Raw genomic sequence first — 19,751 nt, forward strand, 5'->3', positions numbered from 1 at the left:
TCTCTTGCACTGTACTCGTCTTTTCGAGATTATTAGGTACTGTGCCTCATCAGTTACGTAGAAAACCACACGCACATGCAAACAATCACTCACACTGATTGTTTGTGTAACATCACAAAAAATACATACATATATACTGCACTTGACAATGAGAATAAATTCTCGAAACACGATTTACTCAGAATGAACACAATACGTAACTGCCACTGTGTTTACACTAAAAACATTTGAACAACTCTAAGTAAATGACGGTGTCAGCTAGCGCTCCATGTGGCCATAAACTGAAACACGCTAAATATGGTTCGACAAAGGTGTCACGATGATCACAACAATCACAAAACGCCATTTGTGCAGTAGAGACAGTTTGGAAATGGTTGTGATTGGTCATGATATCTTCATTCGAACAAACCTAGTTACTCCCATCAGCCACTACACCAAGTAGAGCTTGGCAGCGGCAGAAGATACAGCATGAAGTGTTACAACTTTTACTCATTTACCCATTCAAATCGGCTGAATAGTGTGTGCTGGTGTCAAGAAACTTAACCACTTAATATTTGTAAGCATTACTGGATGGCAACATTATGCCAGCATCATATTTTCTCCACAAACATTTTGTCGTAATGCGTAAATCGCGGGAAAATTATAAATATGTTGACACAAAATCAGGTGCAAATTAACATTGTGGGCATAGGAAATTTGACGGGACTAATAGAAAATGTCGGTCAGAACATTTTCATGAACTTGTACCGTATCAGAGAGATTCCCCAGAACTTTTAAATGTTTATGTGCTGTGTCCTGACGTCTGTTGTGTAGACCATCCCCCTCCCCACCAATCCCACTGAGGTCACTATAATCGGGATGGCTTATCTGAATATGTTGCAAGAACATGTTTTTCTCCAGAATGAGATTTTCACTCTGTAGCGGAGTGTGCGCTGATACGAAACTTCCTGGCAGATTAAAACTGTGTGCCGGGCGGAGACTTGAACTCGGGAACTTTGCCTTTCTCGGGCAAGTGCTCTACCACCTGAGCTACCCAAGCACGACTCATGCCCCGTCCTCACAGCTTTGCTTCTCTGATTTTCTCCAATTTGAAAGTCAACCTGAAAACTTTATTTGGTAGGAGGATGGATCCCCACCCCATTGGCCTCCATGTCCACATGACCTCTTGCCATGCAATTTTTCTTTGGTGCTTTATAAAAGACCATGTCTACATTCCACCACTGCCTAATGATTTGCCAGAGTCGAGACACAGAATTGAAGTGGCTATTGCTTTCATTACTCTGGACTCGTTAACCAAATTGTGTAAAGAATTGGATTTTAGGTTGGCTGTGTGTTGTTGGATGTGTGTTGTATAACTAAAGGTGCGTATCTTGAACATTTGTAAGAGAAAGTAGGTCAGTTTACCTTCAATTTGATGTGCGATTTGTTGAAAATAGTCTAAACTAAACTGCTATGTTACACTACAGAAACTAGGACAGTCTTTGATGGACACCCGGTTTATTCCTCGTGATTTGTTAATTGCTTCCTGGTTTAATTCATTGATAAAATTTAATTTGGTTTTAAGGTATTGTATTAAACACAGTCAAAATATGTAGTTGAATCTAGTAACATTTATTTGAAAACTATTTTGCCCAAATTCTGAATTAATATTTTATGCATTTTTTATAGTTGACATATCTAACATTATTAAAGTAATCTTCTTCATAAAAATAAACTGTCATGTAATATTATTGCATTTAAAGTTATACTGATTTAAAACAATCTGTTTACATAATTCTTTTCATTTTCAGGAAAGTTATGCTGAAGTAGCTGATGTTGGAGAAGACCTGGAACAAGTTGAGGTTATGCAAAAGAAGTTTGATGATTTCCAAGCTGATCTAAAAGCAAATGAAGTCAGACTTGCGGAAATGAATGAAATAGCTATGCAGCTCATGAGTCTCGGGCAAACAGAAGCTGCCTTGAAAATACAGACACAGATAGAGGTAAGTGTTTTGTCTTTCTCTTCACATTGTTCTTCACCTCGATGGTCTTCTTCCTCTGAAACAAATTTTTATGGAGGCTTCAGAAAAAAAATTTCTGTTTCAGGATTTGAATCAGAAGTGGACGTCACTGCAGCAGCTAACATCAGAGAGGGCCACACAGTTAGGGTCTGCACACGAAGTTCAGCGTTTCCACAGAGATGTTGATGAGACAAAAGACTGGATTCAAGAGAAAGATGAAGCTCTAAACAATGAAGACTTGGGAAAAGATCTGAGAAGTGTGCAAGCGCTACAGAGGAAGCACGAAGGTCTTGAGAGGGATTTGGCTGCACTGGGAGACAAGGTTATAATTGTTATATGAATAATAGTAATTTCATTGTATGGTCTCTACACACACCATTTAATGCGATGTAGGACTCAGCAGTGAGCTGTATGTTTGTCTGCTAGTTATAGCCTCAGTATGACTCAAAATCTTACACTTCAGACTGACAAAGAACTTCTGGATAACCTGGAACAACTTGGAGCCTAATTTATATCATATACATAATGTTTTCTCTGAGGTCAAATTTGTGGTATACATGTATATATGATGTTAAATCTTACACTTACCAACCATGTGATTTTTATTTATTTACTTTTTTTCCCTATGTTTAAACCCACGCCATCCTGCTGTAATTTTGAACTCCCCCCCCCCCCCCCCCCCCCGCCCCCCTTTTCCCCTGTCCCCATTCCTGTCGACTCTTGCCAAAGTTAGATTCATTAATTGCCGAGAACTCCATTATCCATGTTCACGAACCTATTGTGCTCTCAAGAAGAAAGAAATGTACAGGAACATTGTACACTCCACTAGTTGCCTGATAATGGAATTGAGAAGTTGCAAGAAGGTTAATTATTACAGTGTTGTTTTGAAAACCTGTGGTTTAAATATTGCCTCTGTTGTGATCATTTGAGGTGGTCCTGTGTATTGAGATCAGAAGTGAATTTAAAGGGAGTAATATGTCACCAGGAGTATTAAACTAGTGCTAAATTTTCTGTACCATTTGTGTTCTTGTATTACAGATCAGGCAGCTTGATGAAACCGCAAACAGGCTTATGCAAACTCATCCAGAAACGGCTGATCAGACGTATGCCAAACAGAAAGAGATCAATGAAGAGTGGACTCAACTCACAGCAAAGGCAAATAGCCGCAAAGAGAAGTTGTTGGATTCATATGATCTCCAACGTTTCTTGAGTGACTATCGTGATTTGATGTCGTGGATCAATAGTATGATGGGCCTGGTTTCCAGTGATGAACTCGCAAATGATGTCACAGGAGCTGAAGCTTTATTAGAAAGACATCAGGTAATAACACTGTTATACACTGTAGCTGTAGTGGAAACTTCACCTGTAACTTTATGATCTGTTAATCCTGAGAAGTGATGTAGAATCATTGTGATGAGCATTAACAGATTGTGTATTTGAAGACCACTAGTTTCAGGACTTCTAATACACAGTGAAACACATTTTGTAAGTTTTGTAAGGCCTCAGAAACTGTGCAACTAGTTAATCTAGACTCCACTGTGAGGAAGAGGAAGTATTGACAGTAGTGATTTCTCCTCCCTCAGTACGCTCATCTGTATCTCCGTTTATCTTCTAGAAGCATCACTGGGCTTTACCTGTCAGCCTTCTTGCATGGCTGAATTATGTTTGAGAGTGATGGTTTTTGTTTATCTGGATGACTGTTTTTATGTGTGACTGTTTGTCTGTAATTGGTTGTACCGTGAATTGTCTAGGTAATGTGGAAATTGGTCTTTTATCTGAAGTGTCGGGGTATTGTATACCTAACTAATGTATAAGATGATGGGTCGAAGTGCTAGCTTTCTCATAGAGATTTTCTTACTTTCTTTTGATGTCTTTATTTTTATCTTTCAGGTATTGCACCAGTTGGTGATACTGCTAAGAGTTCTTGTAGCTGTGTAGTGAATGTAAAGAAAGACATTTTTCCACCAGACCATGTATAAAATTTATTATTTATCACACTACCAGTTCGGGCATTGTCTATTCTTGTGTGTGTTGAGGACATAACAAACACCATAGCAAAAGACAGCTAAACACAATCATGTAACTAATTGGAATATCATTACACAAAGATAAAATTTGCCTCTAGTAACATATATGGCTACATCATCGTTATTAATTTAAAAGTAGAGTGCCATGCATAATTGTGCAAAGAACAGTTGTTAAACATCCTCACCTAAAATATGAAGTTGCATGACATGAAAATGCTTATGAGAACAAAAAGGTTACCATGTTATTTAAATGTCACAGCTAGCTAGAAGCACTAAGGAAAAAAAGTCTTGCAACATTTCCTACGAAACACACTGTTTACACGCACTCGACAAGCTGTGATCTGTGCAGTGTGCAGGGGAAATTTTGATCTGTCAGCCAGAGAATAAAAATGAGGATTTTATAACTATCGATATGACTTCAAAAATATATCTCTCTCCCTGGTATTACACTATCGTATTTTCTTGTCAAAGTTGATATGTCAAAGAAATTTGATAGTGTAATAGGAAACTTCATCAAATCTTGCCTTTCGTCAAAGAAATATGATCAAATTTAGTGCCTCACATGAGGTTTGATCATAAAAGTTGTTAATCTTCTATTTGCTACAATGTGAATCGTAACTGTGTGGAGCACTGGGTATCACTTGCAGCTATTTGGTGTGTGTGTGTGTGGGGGGGGGGGGGGGGTGAGCAGGGGCACAGTGCATACTTCTTGTAATCATGTGCTGATAGGCAGGTGGGATATGCTGCAGGTGACTTAAAATCCACAACCACAGCTACCTCTACGTCTAGAAACTTCCAAGCAGCTTTTCAGAAAGATGGAAGAGAGGAGGAGGCACACTGTAAAATAAAATAAATTCTTAGCTGTCCAATCTACTTTACCTATTTTTTAACTCTGGATGCCACAAGTTACAGAAGTGCTTCATCTGTTTCGTACTTTTTATTACTTTTGCAGTTGGAGCACTAATTCTGTTAAATTATTCAAAATAAAAATAGTTCTTAATGTCCATATAGAATACTAGACATTTATTTACCTTCATATATTCCTCCTACAGTGCTTCATAAATCACTTCATACATTTCTAGAATTATTTCGGTTAATGTGCACGGTGGTATTAGAGCGTTGTATTGTTAGCTAGAGTAATTAACTCCTGTATTAAGAAATCAAATTGTTGTAGTGACTCTGTCTTCTGCACATATAGCATTTCTCAAGTGACTATTCTGCTTTGTAATATGAGGAGCCACTTTACTGAGCAAACACTGAAATGCCCTCTGCTTGATGTCCTCCTTCCACTCTTCTAACAAATTTTGCTGAATGCTTTATTATCTTGACGTAAAACCTACGGCTTCACCCAAATATGTTCCCTTTGTTTTGTCGCCACTTCTCTCCCACATGCACATACAGTGCAATTGTGGTACAAGTAACTACAGTGCATAATAATAAATTGTTGTTGTCTGCCATATTAAACTTCAATGAAAAATGAGACGACACTGTAGTACCTCTTTTTAGCACCACTTTAAAGATCTTTCTCAAAGAAATTTTATGAATATTTGATTCATATTTCTTTATCAAAGAAATATATAGTGTAATACCGGTCCAACAGTTATGTTAAAAGCATGGTATATTAATACATTAGTGTCCCACATAAACATTATTACAGAATTTTTCAAACAGCGGAAAATTCAGGCTGGAATTTAACAATACTATAAAAAGGAAAATTGCTACTCACCATATAGTGGAGATGCTGAGTCACAGATAGGCAAAATAAAAACACTGTCACAAATAAAGCTTTTGGCCCATAAGGCCTTCGCACTGTGAGCAGCAGCACCAGTACACGATGGGAGTGGTGACTGGGTGGGGGTAAGGAGGAAGGTGGGACGGGGAGGTGGAGGGATAGTAGGGTAGGTGTGGTGGACAGTGCAGTGTTGCTGGGGAGAACCCAGGGAAGAGGTGGAGAGAGGCTAGGGCAGCTATGTGCAGTCAGGAGGTTCAACAGAGGGCGGGGGGAGAGAACTTTACCCTACCCTCCAAAACTCCTGCCCACCACAACACAATCCAGTACCTGTTACCTCATGGTTCATACCCCTGTAATATACCTAGATGCAAGACCTGTTCCATTCCTCCTCCTCCTCCTCCTCCGCTGCCACCACCACCACCACCACCACCACCACCTACGATCACAAACATCACCTATCCCATCAAGGGCAGGGCTACCTGTGAAACCAGCCATGATCTGGCTAAGATGCAACCACTGTGCTGCATTGTATGTGGCCATGACAATCAACAAACTGTCTGTCTGCATGAATGGCCACCGACAAACTGTGGCCAAGAAACAAGTGGACCACCCGGTTGCTGAGCACACTGCCAAACCATGAGATCCGCCATTTCAGTGACTGCTTCACAGCCTGTGTCATATGGATCCTTCCCACCATCACCAAGTGACTCCTCACTCATACAGCCTCCCTGTTCCCATTCGAGGACTATACAGCCCTCATTCCACCATTGCACCCAGTCTTTTTATTTCCCTTCTTCTCCGCCGTCCCCCACTCCCCACCTCTCCCCTGCCCTCCATCTAACCTCCTGACTGCACATAGCTGCCCTATCCTCTCTCCATCTTGTCCCTGCATGCTCTCTAGCAGCACTGCACTGGCCACCACCCCTACCCTACTTTCCCTCCCCCTCCCCACCACAGCCTCCTCCTTAACCCCACCCAGTTGCCACTCCCATCATGCACTGGTGCTGCTGCTTGCAGTGTGGTTACAGTTGCCAGAGTTTGTGAGTTTGTGTGTGTGTGTGTGTGTGTGTGTGTGTGTGTGTGTGTGTGTGTGTGTGTGTGTGTGTGTGTGTGTGTGTGGAGGGAGAGAGAGAGAGAGAGAGAGAGCTGTTTTTTAAGAAGGCGTTAGGGGCCGAAAGCTTTATTTGTGACATTCGTTTTGTTGTGCCTATCTGCGACTCAGTATCTCCGCTATATGGTGAATGGCAACATTCCTTCTCATTACAAAATCTTTAGTACATATGTCGAGACATATTTCATGGACTGAGCAAAAATTATTTACTTGTATGTATTGTGATGTGATGGGTAAAAAAATTTATACACAGTCTGGTGATAAAATGTTGTTCTTGAAATTTACTTAGGCTGTGGGGCCCACACAGAAGAAAGTGATGGTAACTGTAAAATATTATTTCAAGTAGTTTAGTGACATCTGTAAATTCAGTGGCCGGGTGTGGAGCTCAAATGAGAGGTTTATTATGCATCTGATTTCCGCAGCAAAAGTCACATTTGTAAATTGAAATATAAAAAGAAGTTCCCACAATGTAGGCTTATTCTGAATTTTGGTATTCGGTTGGCATGTTAGGTCTATAGTCTGATTAAAATTACTTGATAGTAGACACATCATGCATTGTAACTGGTTTCGTGGAATCGGAGCGCTCAGTGTGACGCTCAAGTCATTCACGAACCACACCAAACTCCCCCCCCCCCTCTCTCTCTCTCTCTCTCTCTCTCTCTCTCTCTCTCTCTCGTGTGCACGTGCACACACAAAACAATCATAACAAAATACACATGTTTCATACACAGCACTAACTAAACACTACTGTACTGGATCCTTCCACACAAGAAGTTATTCAGCATCATTTATACAGTTATTATAATCAGAGAGATTGGCTTACATAAGATAAGCTTCACATGACATTGTGTCGAGTTGAATTTTTTAAGGCTTTCAGTCTTTGTGACTCAGACGCCAGAGTCCTGAGTACAACAGGCTTTTGCAGTTTAATGTCATAGCATAGTCGTTAGCGCATAAACGTCACGTATAAAAAGTCGGAGGTTCGAATCTCGCCAAATGCATGGAACTTTTTATTTTTCTAAATCTCATCAAAAGACTTTATCATTTTTTTAATGCAGTTACCTGGTTTAAATGTCCCCCCCCCCCCCCCCCCCCAATACTTTGTCATTTCATTTTCATCACAGTTGTGACTTCTTTTATTTGTTCTTATTTTTCTTCCTATCATTCTTTTTTATTTGGGATCTGCTTGTGTCTCCTATAAACTGCAGCCAAGGTCCAACCAAGACTGTTCATAAATTGGTAACACATGATCCTGTGTTGCCAGTGTGAGGATAGTTTCGAATAACCAATGACAGGGAGAAATTACAGTTTGTTTTTACCGCTAAAACATGAATTTTGCTGCAGAAGATGGCTATGCCAACAAAAACATAATTACATTTTTTTATGTTGTGCTTGCTCATAGAGGTTATCCTTAAATGCTGTTAACAAAGTGATCGTGACTTCAGTTCTTCAGCAGATTGTTGATCGTTGTTTTCTTGGATACAATGCACATCACCAGGTTGTGGTCAGGTTATGACAGGAGTATTCAGTACTACAAAACCCATCGCCTGACGCAGTTCAGTCATTGGTCACATACTATCAGCTGTCGACAGAGCATCTCCCATTTCTGTCATACGTCACAGTGGCTGCTTCCAACAATGCTGCACGTTATGCATTAACAGCATTTTTTATGTGACCCGCGGTGTTTGTGTCACCCCCAATGGTAGCTAGCAATGAATCTGGAAGCACTGTAGTGGCAAGTGACGGACGTCAACTGACAAGTAATTTTAATCATACCGTAGTGTGCTGTACGATCATTTGTGAATTCAAAGTATAGCATAATATACACTATTTGATGAAACATTTCTGGACACCCCTATGTAATACAGATTCAACCATTAGACATCATGATAAGTTGGCCTGCTAGTATAAGAGGAGGTAGAATGTATTGTGTTTGACTTTGAACGTGGGCCAGTCATTGGACGTCATTTGAGTAACAGATCCATAAGGGGCATTTAAACCATTCTAAAGCTGCCGAAGTCAACTGTGATGTGACTGAAGTGGAAACATGAAGCAACACGACACAGCTAAACCAAGATCAGGCAGACCTTGTGTACTGACTGACAAGGACCGTCGACCATTGATGGCTTCAAAAAATTGCATGTAATCATCAAAATGTTGTACCTGAGTTAAAAAAAGGGCTACCAGAACTCCAGCTAGCACAATAACTGCACATACAACAGTCTAGTAGCTCCTTATAAGCCACACATATCTGTAGTCAGTGCTACATGAAACTTGAAGTAGTGTAAAGAGATACCACTGGTCAGCGGATGACGAAATGAGTTACGTGAAGTGATGAATCATGTTATACCCTCTGGCAATCCAATGGAGAGGTTTGAGTTTTGTGAATGTGTAGAGGACTTTACCTGTCATCATGTGTAGTGCCAACAGTGAAGTATGGAGGTGGTGGTGTTATGACATGGCAGTGTTTTTCATGGTTAGGACGTGATTCCCTTACTGTGCTTGAGAAAACACTAAATGTGGAAGGATATAAACACATTTTACAGCGATATGTACTGTGTAAAGTAGCGGAACAGTTTGAAGACAATGACTGATTGTATCACTATGACAATGCACCCTGTCATAAAGTGGCACATGCGAGACAATGTTTTGTGGAAAATAACATTCCTAAACTGGACTTGCTTGCCCAGAGTTCTGACTTCAACACAGTGGATTACTTTTATGGTTTAGTGTGTCAACTTTGCCCCAAACTTCAGTGGTCAACATCATTGCCATCTCCGGTTTCGGTTCTTGAGGAAGAATAGGCTGCCATTCCTCTACAGACATACAGACACGTTATTGATAGTGTCAGTAGAGTTCAGGCTACAATAAAAGTGAAGGCCTGGTACACTCCATATTAATGCCCACTAACAGGTGTCTGGAAAATTTTGATCACATAGTCTATAAATTTAGTGCCAAAATAATTTTCACTATTTGCAAATTATAAACTTCAGGTAATTCATTTGGTATATGCATAAATGCTATTCAAAATGTTCCTTTTAAAAAGGCAAAATCAGCTCAGATTAAGCTACAGCACACACGTGCTGGGAGACCATAAATATACTGATGAACATTTCATAGGGTTCAGTTGTCATGTGGTTCAGTCATCATGTGATTATAACTTTCACAGACTCTTACTGTGTTGTTTATGCTGTGTTATAATTTTCTTTAAGAATTGTTACTTTGTACAGGCAGCTTGTACTACATGTAGAGACGCCCATTCTGCATGAATAGCCATATGAGTGAAGGATATTACGTAAACCTTTTAACTATTTGTAGTGTATAAGGGGGCTGTCAAATGAAAAACAGATAGAGGGGGGAAAAGTAACCTGTTTACTAGTTCAAAAGTAATCATCACAACTGTTAACACATTTATTGTATCGTGAGATGAGGCAATCGTTGCCTTCATGGAGTGATTGTAGTTGCCTATAGAACCATGATTGTACCTAGGCTTGCATCTCTTCATCCAAAACAAATCAATGGCAACAAGTGTCTTACTTCAGGGCTCCAAAAATATGGAAACTGCATGGGGAGAGATCAGGACTGTATGGAGGATGTGTAAGGGATTCCCAGTGAAACTTCTGCAGCATAGTCAAACAGGCACGCCAGCTCTGATAGTCATGACGACCTGCTGCTTGGACTAAGAGGGCCCATTACTTATTGACTTTCTGGAACATGACACCACAATTAACGCAGAATGGAGCATGGACACAATGTTGATGGATAATATCATTCCGTTGCAGTATAATGCACGCCCACATGTTGCCAAAGGTGTTTTGGTTTGTTCCACATGTCATCTTGACATAAGTTGTTAATGTAATATTTTTGTTTCATATCACACAGAAATTTGTGTTTTCATTTGCATACGTAAAGAAGTTGACAATGTTTATCAATTACCAACTGCTTTCATGGCAGATTTTCTTAAACTGAACTACTTACTGGTGAGTTTTTCTCACCTTTAACATACAATTAATGCAGCTAAACAGTGCCTTATGTTTAACATGTCAATAAAAAAATCTAGTCTTTTTTTTTTTTTTTTTTTTTTTTTTTTTTTTTTTTTTTTTTTTTTTCCTAATGGAAAAAAATAAAAAAGGAAAATTTTATAGTTTCATTCTTTCCACTCACTTTAATAGGTAGTACACTTTTTGTAGCTATAACAATAAAATAGCTCTAGTTCTTTCTGGTTTCACTAAAAGCTTTTAAAGATCTCAGAAATTACCATAAGTGGAAACGAATAATATTTAGCACTGAACTAAGATTGAGAAACTTATTTCTGTTGCAGTAATTTATCTATGTAATACTTACTTTAAAAATGCTAAACTTAGGATTATTCTGAAGGTCTCACTAAGAACCCAAGGGGAATGCCAAAGCCAACTTATGTTTGAGGGAGACTGGCAGGGGGAGGCGGGTTTGGGGGGAATAAACAGTACGTTGCTTGTGTGGAAAAATGTTCTCGTAGCAGCCCAGGTTCGCACTAAGAGAAATAAGTAAAAAGTTAATGTTGTGAACATTGTGATGTCAGATAGTTTGTTTTACCTTATCATAATTACGTGAAATCATTTTTCAAAGGTCTGATATTTGCTTCGTTGTACAATTCTCTTCAACTTTTTATGACAACTTGATGCAGCAGGTATGACATATAGAGCGACATTTGGCAGACATAACAGACTCGGGCTTGACATGGGCCGAGCCACGTGCTGTTAGCATGAACTAAAAGAAAAAACTTCACCTTGGGGAGTTATTGCTTGTGTTATACTGTACGTTTCAGTGATGCTTCGATATTGGAGGCAGTTTAAGTCTAAATTTTGAATGTTTATGAACTACAGACAAAAGGAGCATATTACTGTGTAAAAATGGAAGCCTTTATGGAATTTATAATACAGGTCAAATTATAAGGCAGTAGTGTCATCAGATGTCATGCTCTCAGCAGAATGGGTTCACCTGTTTTTGATTTGCATTCTTAATTATGTCAAAGTACCACTTGATTCATTGATATTTAGCAGTAATACATGCTGTCTTTTGTATCCAACTGGTTGTCGTTTATATGCGCAACATAGAGGTGTTGCGACATCTTGACTGGATCTTACTATAAATAGTTTTATAAAAAAAAAAAAAATGCGTAACACTGCAGTTGTGATTCTGTATTAAAGTTCTTGTTCATATTAGCAATTTATGGAGAGACTGTAAGAGAGAGAGCTATTTTGAACATTTTTCAGTCTGTTCAATTACTTATGGAGTGAGTAAGCAACGCCCTGTTTCAGCAAACTATTGCTATGTAAATGTAGTTTGCTTTTCAAATTGATTATCAATTGACTGTTAAAGCTATTTCCTTGTAATTAATGAAACCTTGTGTGACACTGTTTTTAACCAAATTGTTTTTGCAATTTCTTTAAAAGAAGGAAGAGTTTTGAGCAGTGAAATGAAAATAGGAACAATAATACCCATTGATGTTATCAGCGGAATGGGGAGGAGCTTCACAGCGTACTACTGCTGCGGTGATGATATTATTGCAGCATATAATACCTTTGACTTCGAATTTTTATTTAAATTTTTATGGCCATTATTAGTTATAGGTGTCATATTGTTTACACAGAAACATTTCCAGTCTGTCACAGTTTTATATTGAGTCTCTGTATTTCTCCTGCCACTGAAGAAGGGGGAAACAGTACAGGGACAAATGATGGTCACAGTGTTTCACCTCACTTATTTAGACAGTAATGTGAACATCACTGTTTCGCTTTATTATGAAAGTAGAAACAGATTATACATAAACATTTCATACAATGATAATTATGCATCATTTTAATCTCCTCTTCGTTGCTTGCTTGCCTGTATAATGCTACCTTCGTTTTGTCAACACAGTCAGTACAGTGATATGTGTTGTTTTCCCCAAACCCTGTAACAGTCACTTGTAGTCAATTGTGGAAATACAAAAATCTCTTTTTAAATGTCAATTTTGTTTGTTCATTGTAGAATCATCGAGCGGAGATAGATGCCCGCTATGGGGTTGCTCAGGTATATTATTAGTCTGGATTGATCTGGCCCACTGACATTAACTTACGTGCCTCTGTATAATAACAGCTAGTGTTTTGTTGTACAGACTGCATGAGTTAACAGTCTAGTAACTGAACTCTTCATTTCACTAAAACACTATACATTATGTGACAAACATGAATAATTGTTTAGTAATTGAAGCATGTTAGTGTTGTGTGGCAATTCCAGCTCTGTTCCAGAAATACCTAATCTGTTCTTCAGTTTTTGAAATAACAAATGCTTGAACTTCCGAATGAGACAGCACAGTATTTTGGGTGCACAGTTAAAAGCAAAAGTTACTCTGGATGATTAAGGCTGAGTTTTTAATGTGTGTTTTTCAACCAGTGTGCCAAAGTATACAGAGATTTTATGTATATTAATGTGATTTTCAAGGTTGGTAGACTTGTATAAATCCATTGATAATACATTTCATAACATTGCCTTTCCCATCGTCTGAGGTAACAAAATGATTATCACCATCTTGCAGATAACATAATTAATAATTGTGGAACTTTAGTGTGTTAAGTGCTCTTTCATTTTTCTTTTCATCTCAGGGAAACAAAGTGCCCATGACTCTGCAGTCCCAAAGAAATTGATACATTCAGCACTTATTTGTTATATTTGAAGGAACATGGTTCAGGGAGAAAAGATGGAGGAGGAATGTAATGCATATAATAAAACTTGTATATGTGGGATTTAATATTGCAAGAAGTAATTACACCGAGGTGACAGTTGTGGGATAGCGATATGCAAATATACAGATGATGCTGGGGTGTTGCATACACAAGGTATAAAGGGCAGTGCATTGGTGGATCTGTCATTTGTGCTCAGGTAATTTGTGTGTAAAGGTTTCCGACATGATCATGGCCAAATGATGGGAATTAAGACTTTGAACAGGGGATGGTATTTGGAGCTAGACACATGGCACATTCCAGTTTGTAAATTGTTCTGAAATTCAATATTCCCAGATCCGTAGTGTTTAGAGTGTGCCAACAATACCAAATTTCAGACATTACCTCTCATCATGGAGAATACAGTCGCTGACAGCCTTAACTTGACAGAGCAACTGCTTTCATGTAGAGTTGTCATTGCTAAAAGACTAACAACACTGTATGAAATAACCGATATAGGATGTGCGACTCTGAGGAGAGTGCGGCGAAATTTCTGATGCGAGTGCATTTGCTTACAGCATGACACTGCCTGCAGTGCCTCTACTGGGCTCATGACCGTATCAGTTGGACTGTAGATGACTATAAAATCGTGGCCTGGTCAGATGAGTCCTGATTTCAGTTGGTAAGAGCTGATGGTAGGATTTGAACATGGTGCAGATCCCACAAACCCATGGAACTGTGCAAGATGGTGGTGGCTCCATAATGACGTGGGCTGTTTTTACATGGAATGAATAGGGACCTCTGGTCCAGCTGAACTGACCATTGACTGGAAATGGTTATGTTCGGCTAGTTGGAGACCATTTTCAACCATTCATGGACTTCATGTCCCCAAACAATAATGAAATTTTTATGGATAACAATGTGGTATGTCACCGGGTCAAAATTGCTCATGATTGGTTTGAAGAAGATTCTGAACAGTTAAGAGTGAACAATTTGGCCATCCAGATCACCCATCATGAGTCCCATTGAACATTTATAGGACATAATCAGGAGGTCAGTATGTGCACAAAATCCTGCATCAGCAACAATTTTGCTCTTATGGATGGCTGTGAAGGCAGCATACCTCATTGTTTCTGCAGGGGACTTCCAATGACGCGTTGAGTTCATGCCAAGTCGAGTTGCTGCACTACCCTGGGCAATAGGTTGTCTGACATGATGTTAGTTGGTATCCCATGACTTTGTCACCTCAGTGTAAAAGATAAGAGTGCTTTTTTAAAGTTTGATTGTTTATAGCTTTTGTACTTTCCCTCAGTGACATGTAAGTTCACAGGAACACCAGTGACATCCTGTGCAGAAAATGAGTTTTAACTGTGTAAATGGGACTTTCACCCTTATACTTGCTTATGAAAATGTCTGTGTGCGTGTGTGGGGATAGGGGGGGGGGGGGGCCCTTAACGTGACTCGTTTTTATCTTGAAAGTCATTGAAGTGCATATTCAGAATTTCACCTGTTCTTTACATTTAGTACTTTTGTAAAGATATTGTGCCAACACGTTGAATGTATGGTGTTCTCTGGCGCTCTGCGCCAGATTATTCCTGTGTTGTGATGCCCTCCTGTCTTGTGTACTCTTTGTCTAAAAGAGGTATCTCAGCTATGGAGAGAATGAAGTGACATCGTAGTAACACACTGGAATCACATTCAGAACAATGGTGGTCCAAATCCACATTTGACTACAGAGATCTAAGTTTTCCATGATTCCTTAGACTGCTTAAGATAAATAGTGGTAAGGTTCCATTTAAATGACACAGCTGATTTCTTCATCCTCCATGAATCTAAGCTTCTTTTCCCTCCCCTCTCCTTGCTCCCTCCCTCCCTCTCTCTCTCTCTCTCTCTCTCTCTCTCTCTCTCTCTCTCTCTCTCTCTCCATGGCCCCACTTCTCTCTCTCTCTCTCCATGGCCCCACTTCTCTCTCTCTCTCTCCTAGGCCCCACCTCTCTCTCCCATTCCCCTCATGAGGTAATACTGCAAAAATTGTACCTATCCAAGTGATGAAAAATTCTGAACCTTGCATTTTTTATGTTCTGTTGTTTTGTGAGAACTGCCCATTGGATATTCTGTAATGCGACTATGAATCATATTGCTAAATGACAGAGAAATTACATAACTTAATAGTTTTATGCATGTTACCACACATTGTGGTGTCAAAACGCAAAGTAAATAAAATGCTTCCTCATGTATATGAAGAAACCTGAATCCAACTGAAATTTGTAAAATCAAAAAAATGTTGAATGAGCTTTTGAGCGTTCCTATACAACTGCAGAAATCAGCTTGAAAGGATGGCAAGAATTAGCAACTGTAAACAATCTGATTGTCTGTTCCAGAGATCTGTTACAAGAGATTTGCAATTGTGAGACAGTATGTGCTCTTGAGTGCAAGTCGTACAGTATCCCTATCTCATAAGAATAGTGGTTGTGTCTCTCTTAAACCAGCTGAATGTTGTAAAGTATAAAATCAAGAATATATGTAAATACAAGATCTTAAACTCCAAAGGTGTTTCATAAGTATTGGAAATTGCTGCCATTGTGTTCCTGGCAAGCTTAACCTCTTTGCAGAAGGAATTGTTGAAAGTGATATTTTTCAGTTTCCCTTTCCATAATATCATATATGTATTCTCAATCACCAGTTGATGGTATCTCTTTGTCCCAAATTTGCACTTCAAAGTGCCTCCATAAAAAGAAATTGGGTGGATTAAAATCTGATGATCAAGCAGACTACGCTATATGGAGTCCACAACAAATCCATTGTGAAAGAAAGGACGTGCATTTGAAAAGAGCAAGGTCATCTAACAGTCCATATTTAGCTTTCTGTGGTTTTCCAAAATCACTTAAAATGTGGTGGTTTCTTTGTAAAGGAGGCAGTTAATTTGTTTCCTTGTCCTTGTCCAAAATGAACTTGTCTGTCTCTAATGGCCTTATCATTGATGGTATATTAAACTGAACCTTCTTTCCCTGTGTATATGATGAACGAGATAAACTTGTAATACCAGTAAATAAGCATCTTGGAAATATATGAATCATTGTCCTGTTGGTACTATATGTGGCACTATAAGATACCAGTCGATAATGTCACATTATATGGTGACACACTACGTTTTGGTGCCCTTGTATGTCCAAGCTGTGAAGTTTCACTTGCGCCCACTGGTACACGTTATGATAATTCACTATAACATCCTTTATTAAGTGAGCTTCATTTGTGAAAAGGATTGCTCCTGAAAATTGCTGATCTTGCATTTCATAAAGTTTCAGAATTCCAACTGCTGTTGGTAGTACCCAGCCACCAACACTTTTGCATAATATGTGCATAAAAATGTTTTCTGTATATAATTGGAACAACACAACTTTGTCATGTTAGAGACGAAGTGCTGAGAGACAGAATATTGGTGCTTTGGTATTCTGCTAGAAGTTTTCAGAGGATAAGAATAATTTGTTGCTGTGTACGCCGGTCATTCCAAATAGCTAAATCCTATAGTTCCAACAAATGCACCCTACCCGATCAGTTGGCTGTCCACAAAGTAAATTGTTTTTGCTGATGGGATATTTCTCTCCCACCCAGAAGCCCTTAAGTGACATACATGTTAGTGTATTATGCATTTGTCCAAATTACCACCATTTGTGAGCAGCTCTTGGCACAGCATTTAGCAAATGGAGTAAACAGGAGGTTGTTGTTGAAAGGACATCCAAGCAGCATTCTTTTTCAATGTTCACCACATCTTTCCATATCTTCATATGACATGACAGTATGTGTTAGTCACTTCCACCAGTGTCTGTTTCATAAGGTTTTTTATGGTTTTATAAACTCTGTGATGAAATGGTTTTAGTGCATAAGTCCCATGATCAGGCTGATGCAATTAAGGACATTAGTGTTTCATCTATGGCTCCTGTTTAATCAATGTTAAGAGAAGGAAAGTTGCTACTCACCATATAGCGAAGATGCTGAGTCACAGATTGTTATGCCTATTTGCGACTCAGAACCTCCGCTATATGGTGAGCAGCAACTTGCCTTCTCATAATATTGTTACATTCCGTCTTGGATTTTCCATTGTTTGAATGTTGCCTGTTTAATCAAAACATGTACAGTAAGCCCAGGAGCAAAGCAACAAGTGAACATTTGAACATTTTCCCTCAGTTATGTCTCAGTTTTTATAAACATGTAGCTGAGGTAGCCCAGTGGGTAGAGCACTAAACTCCGGCCCTGGAGGTCCCTTGTTTAAACTCAAGTAGGGGCACCTTGTTCCAGTACCTCCAGAACAATACCGGGTCCACTCAGCCTGCTGTCAAAATGAGTATCAGAGATCTTTCCCAGGTGTACAGAATGACTGGGACAAGATACCATGCTTTCCTAGTGCCATGGCAGATAGGAGGACTGCACTCTACCAGCAGTAAGGCCAATAGTCTAGTTGTGGGCTTGTGCCAAAGGCTTCACTTTGTATGCACATATGCAGGTGTTCTAATATTTTGCCTAATTTTCCATTACAGCATGAACCACCGCCAAACCCTATGTGGCTAGTGAGTGATAAATGTAATTTGTGACAAAATTGCATGCACCTTTGAATCATTATTCTTACACTGGAGAACCATTTGGTATCTGTCAGTAAGAGAGACATTTGTTATTTCATGGTAGATAAAGGAACTTGTGTTAATTCTCATTGAAGGTTTTCATTATGCTAGTAAAAATTCTGTCCCATATAAATAAAATTATGGGGCATGGGGGCTTTTGTATTTGAGTCTGAAAACACAGAAGATAGCCCAATACAGTTTCGCCGCTTTTGCAAAGCATTGCATTCCAGAAGTGTGAAATGCCCGGTTTCAAATGTGGGAGTTCTATGTTATGCGTAATTAATTTTGATAGAGAAAGCTTATTGTGAGTAATTTCTCATTTTTCTAGTTGCCAAAATCATGGGTAGTGCAGTGGATGTTGAAGGAGCCTCTTGTCACCTTAAACAAGAACTGTATACAGTTAATGCTTATTTTCATGTGACTCTAAAAATGTTTGTGTGTTCTGTCTTTGAGACAAAATTAGATGGAAAAAATTAGCTGGCTACAAACATTGCTGCCGTGGTCCTTTGTAGCTAGTTATACCTTGTTCTCATATGCGTATTCTTAGAGGGAAGGTGGCGCGGATGATTCCTTCTGACACCTGAAACAAAGCTACGGTATGAAGGCATGACCAGTTTCTTTCCTCAATCTTGCCAGAATTGACCTAGGGCACTGATTGTAACGAATTTTAGTTGTTTAAATGTAAAACCATAACAAAAGAGTGTCTCGTTGTTAATATCATTTGCCTTGTGATTTTAGAAATGCAAAATTAAGTTTTAAATTTCTATCCTCTATTTTTTTTTGTTTGGGTAATAATGTTTTCAAAAGACTAAGTATCATCGCTGCCCTTTCCTTGCTGAGTTAACTAATGAAATGTTGTACATGAGCTTTTATGGAATGTTTGTAACTTTGACTGGTCACAAGATTGTAGTTTTTATTCAACAAGTCTTTGCTAACACTGCCTGTGCCTGTTAATTCCAGTCATATTTATGTTTTAACTGTAAAAGATGTCGTGCTGAACAAGCTGCTTTTCCTCCCTGTTTACAGTTAACAAGAGAAGCAAAGCAGTTACACACACACACACACACACACACACACACACACACACACACATCCATATAGCATAAATGTAAGTGTTCTGCTGATTTTATTCAGCTGTTCGATAGCCACTTTTTACATTTGGCTAAGAAAATCGGTTATTATGGTGATTTGTACCCTTTAGTTATTTTTTATGGCTTATGCAGGTGTACCTCTTTATTTGTTTTGAGAAGTAATCCATAACACCTCCAAACCTAGCAATAAATGAATTGACCTGTAGCATAGACATCTAGCGTTGAGAGAAGCTAACTGCTTCGATAGCGGCAATGTGCTTCAGTCTCATTGGAAAGTCATGCGATGGATGACTATAGAATGTGGTTGTAGTTTGTAGTATTCTGTTATGAGCTCATAGACAGATTAGTAAGTTGCAGTTGTTAACCTTAAGTTATTATGAGAGAATTATTTTAAAGTGCAAATCTTAACAGTTGTTTCTCTATTATTTTGATGTAGACACTTATTTTGTTTCAATATGTTGTTGGTTTGCAAACTGTTTATTGAAATGTGC

The 19,751-nt window shown here is 38.9% G+C and overlaps 1 protein-coding gene across 4 annotated transcripts in view; it reads left to right on the forward strand.

Moving 5' to 3' along the window:
* The window catches only part of LOC126248568 (spectrin alpha chain), a 134,147-nt gene that overhangs the window by 77,876 nt on the left and 36,520 nt on the right, over positions 1-19,751 (forward strand). For 2 of the 4 annotated variants that reach the window (XM_049949666.1, XM_049949667.1), the window contains exons 21-24: positions 1,791-1,982; positions 2,086-2,322; positions 3,039-3,320; positions 12,883-12,924. In XM_049949666.1, the coding sequence (XP_049805623.1) occupies positions 1,791-1,982; positions 2,086-2,322; positions 3,039-3,320; positions 12,883-12,924 (753 nt within the window). The remainder of the gene's footprint in view (positions 1-1,790; positions 1,983-2,085; positions 2,323-3,038; positions 3,321-12,882; positions 12,925-19,751) is intronic. The other 2 variants (XM_049949668.1, XM_049949669.1) reach the window with 1 other exon arrangement.

This window comes from Schistocerca nitens, chromosome 3 (assembly GCF_023898315.1).
Source record: "Schistocerca nitens isolate TAMUIC-IGC-003100 chromosome 3, iqSchNite1.1, whole genome shotgun sequence".
NCBI lineage: Eukaryota > Metazoa > Arthropoda > Insecta > Orthoptera > Acrididae > Schistocerca > Schistocerca nitens.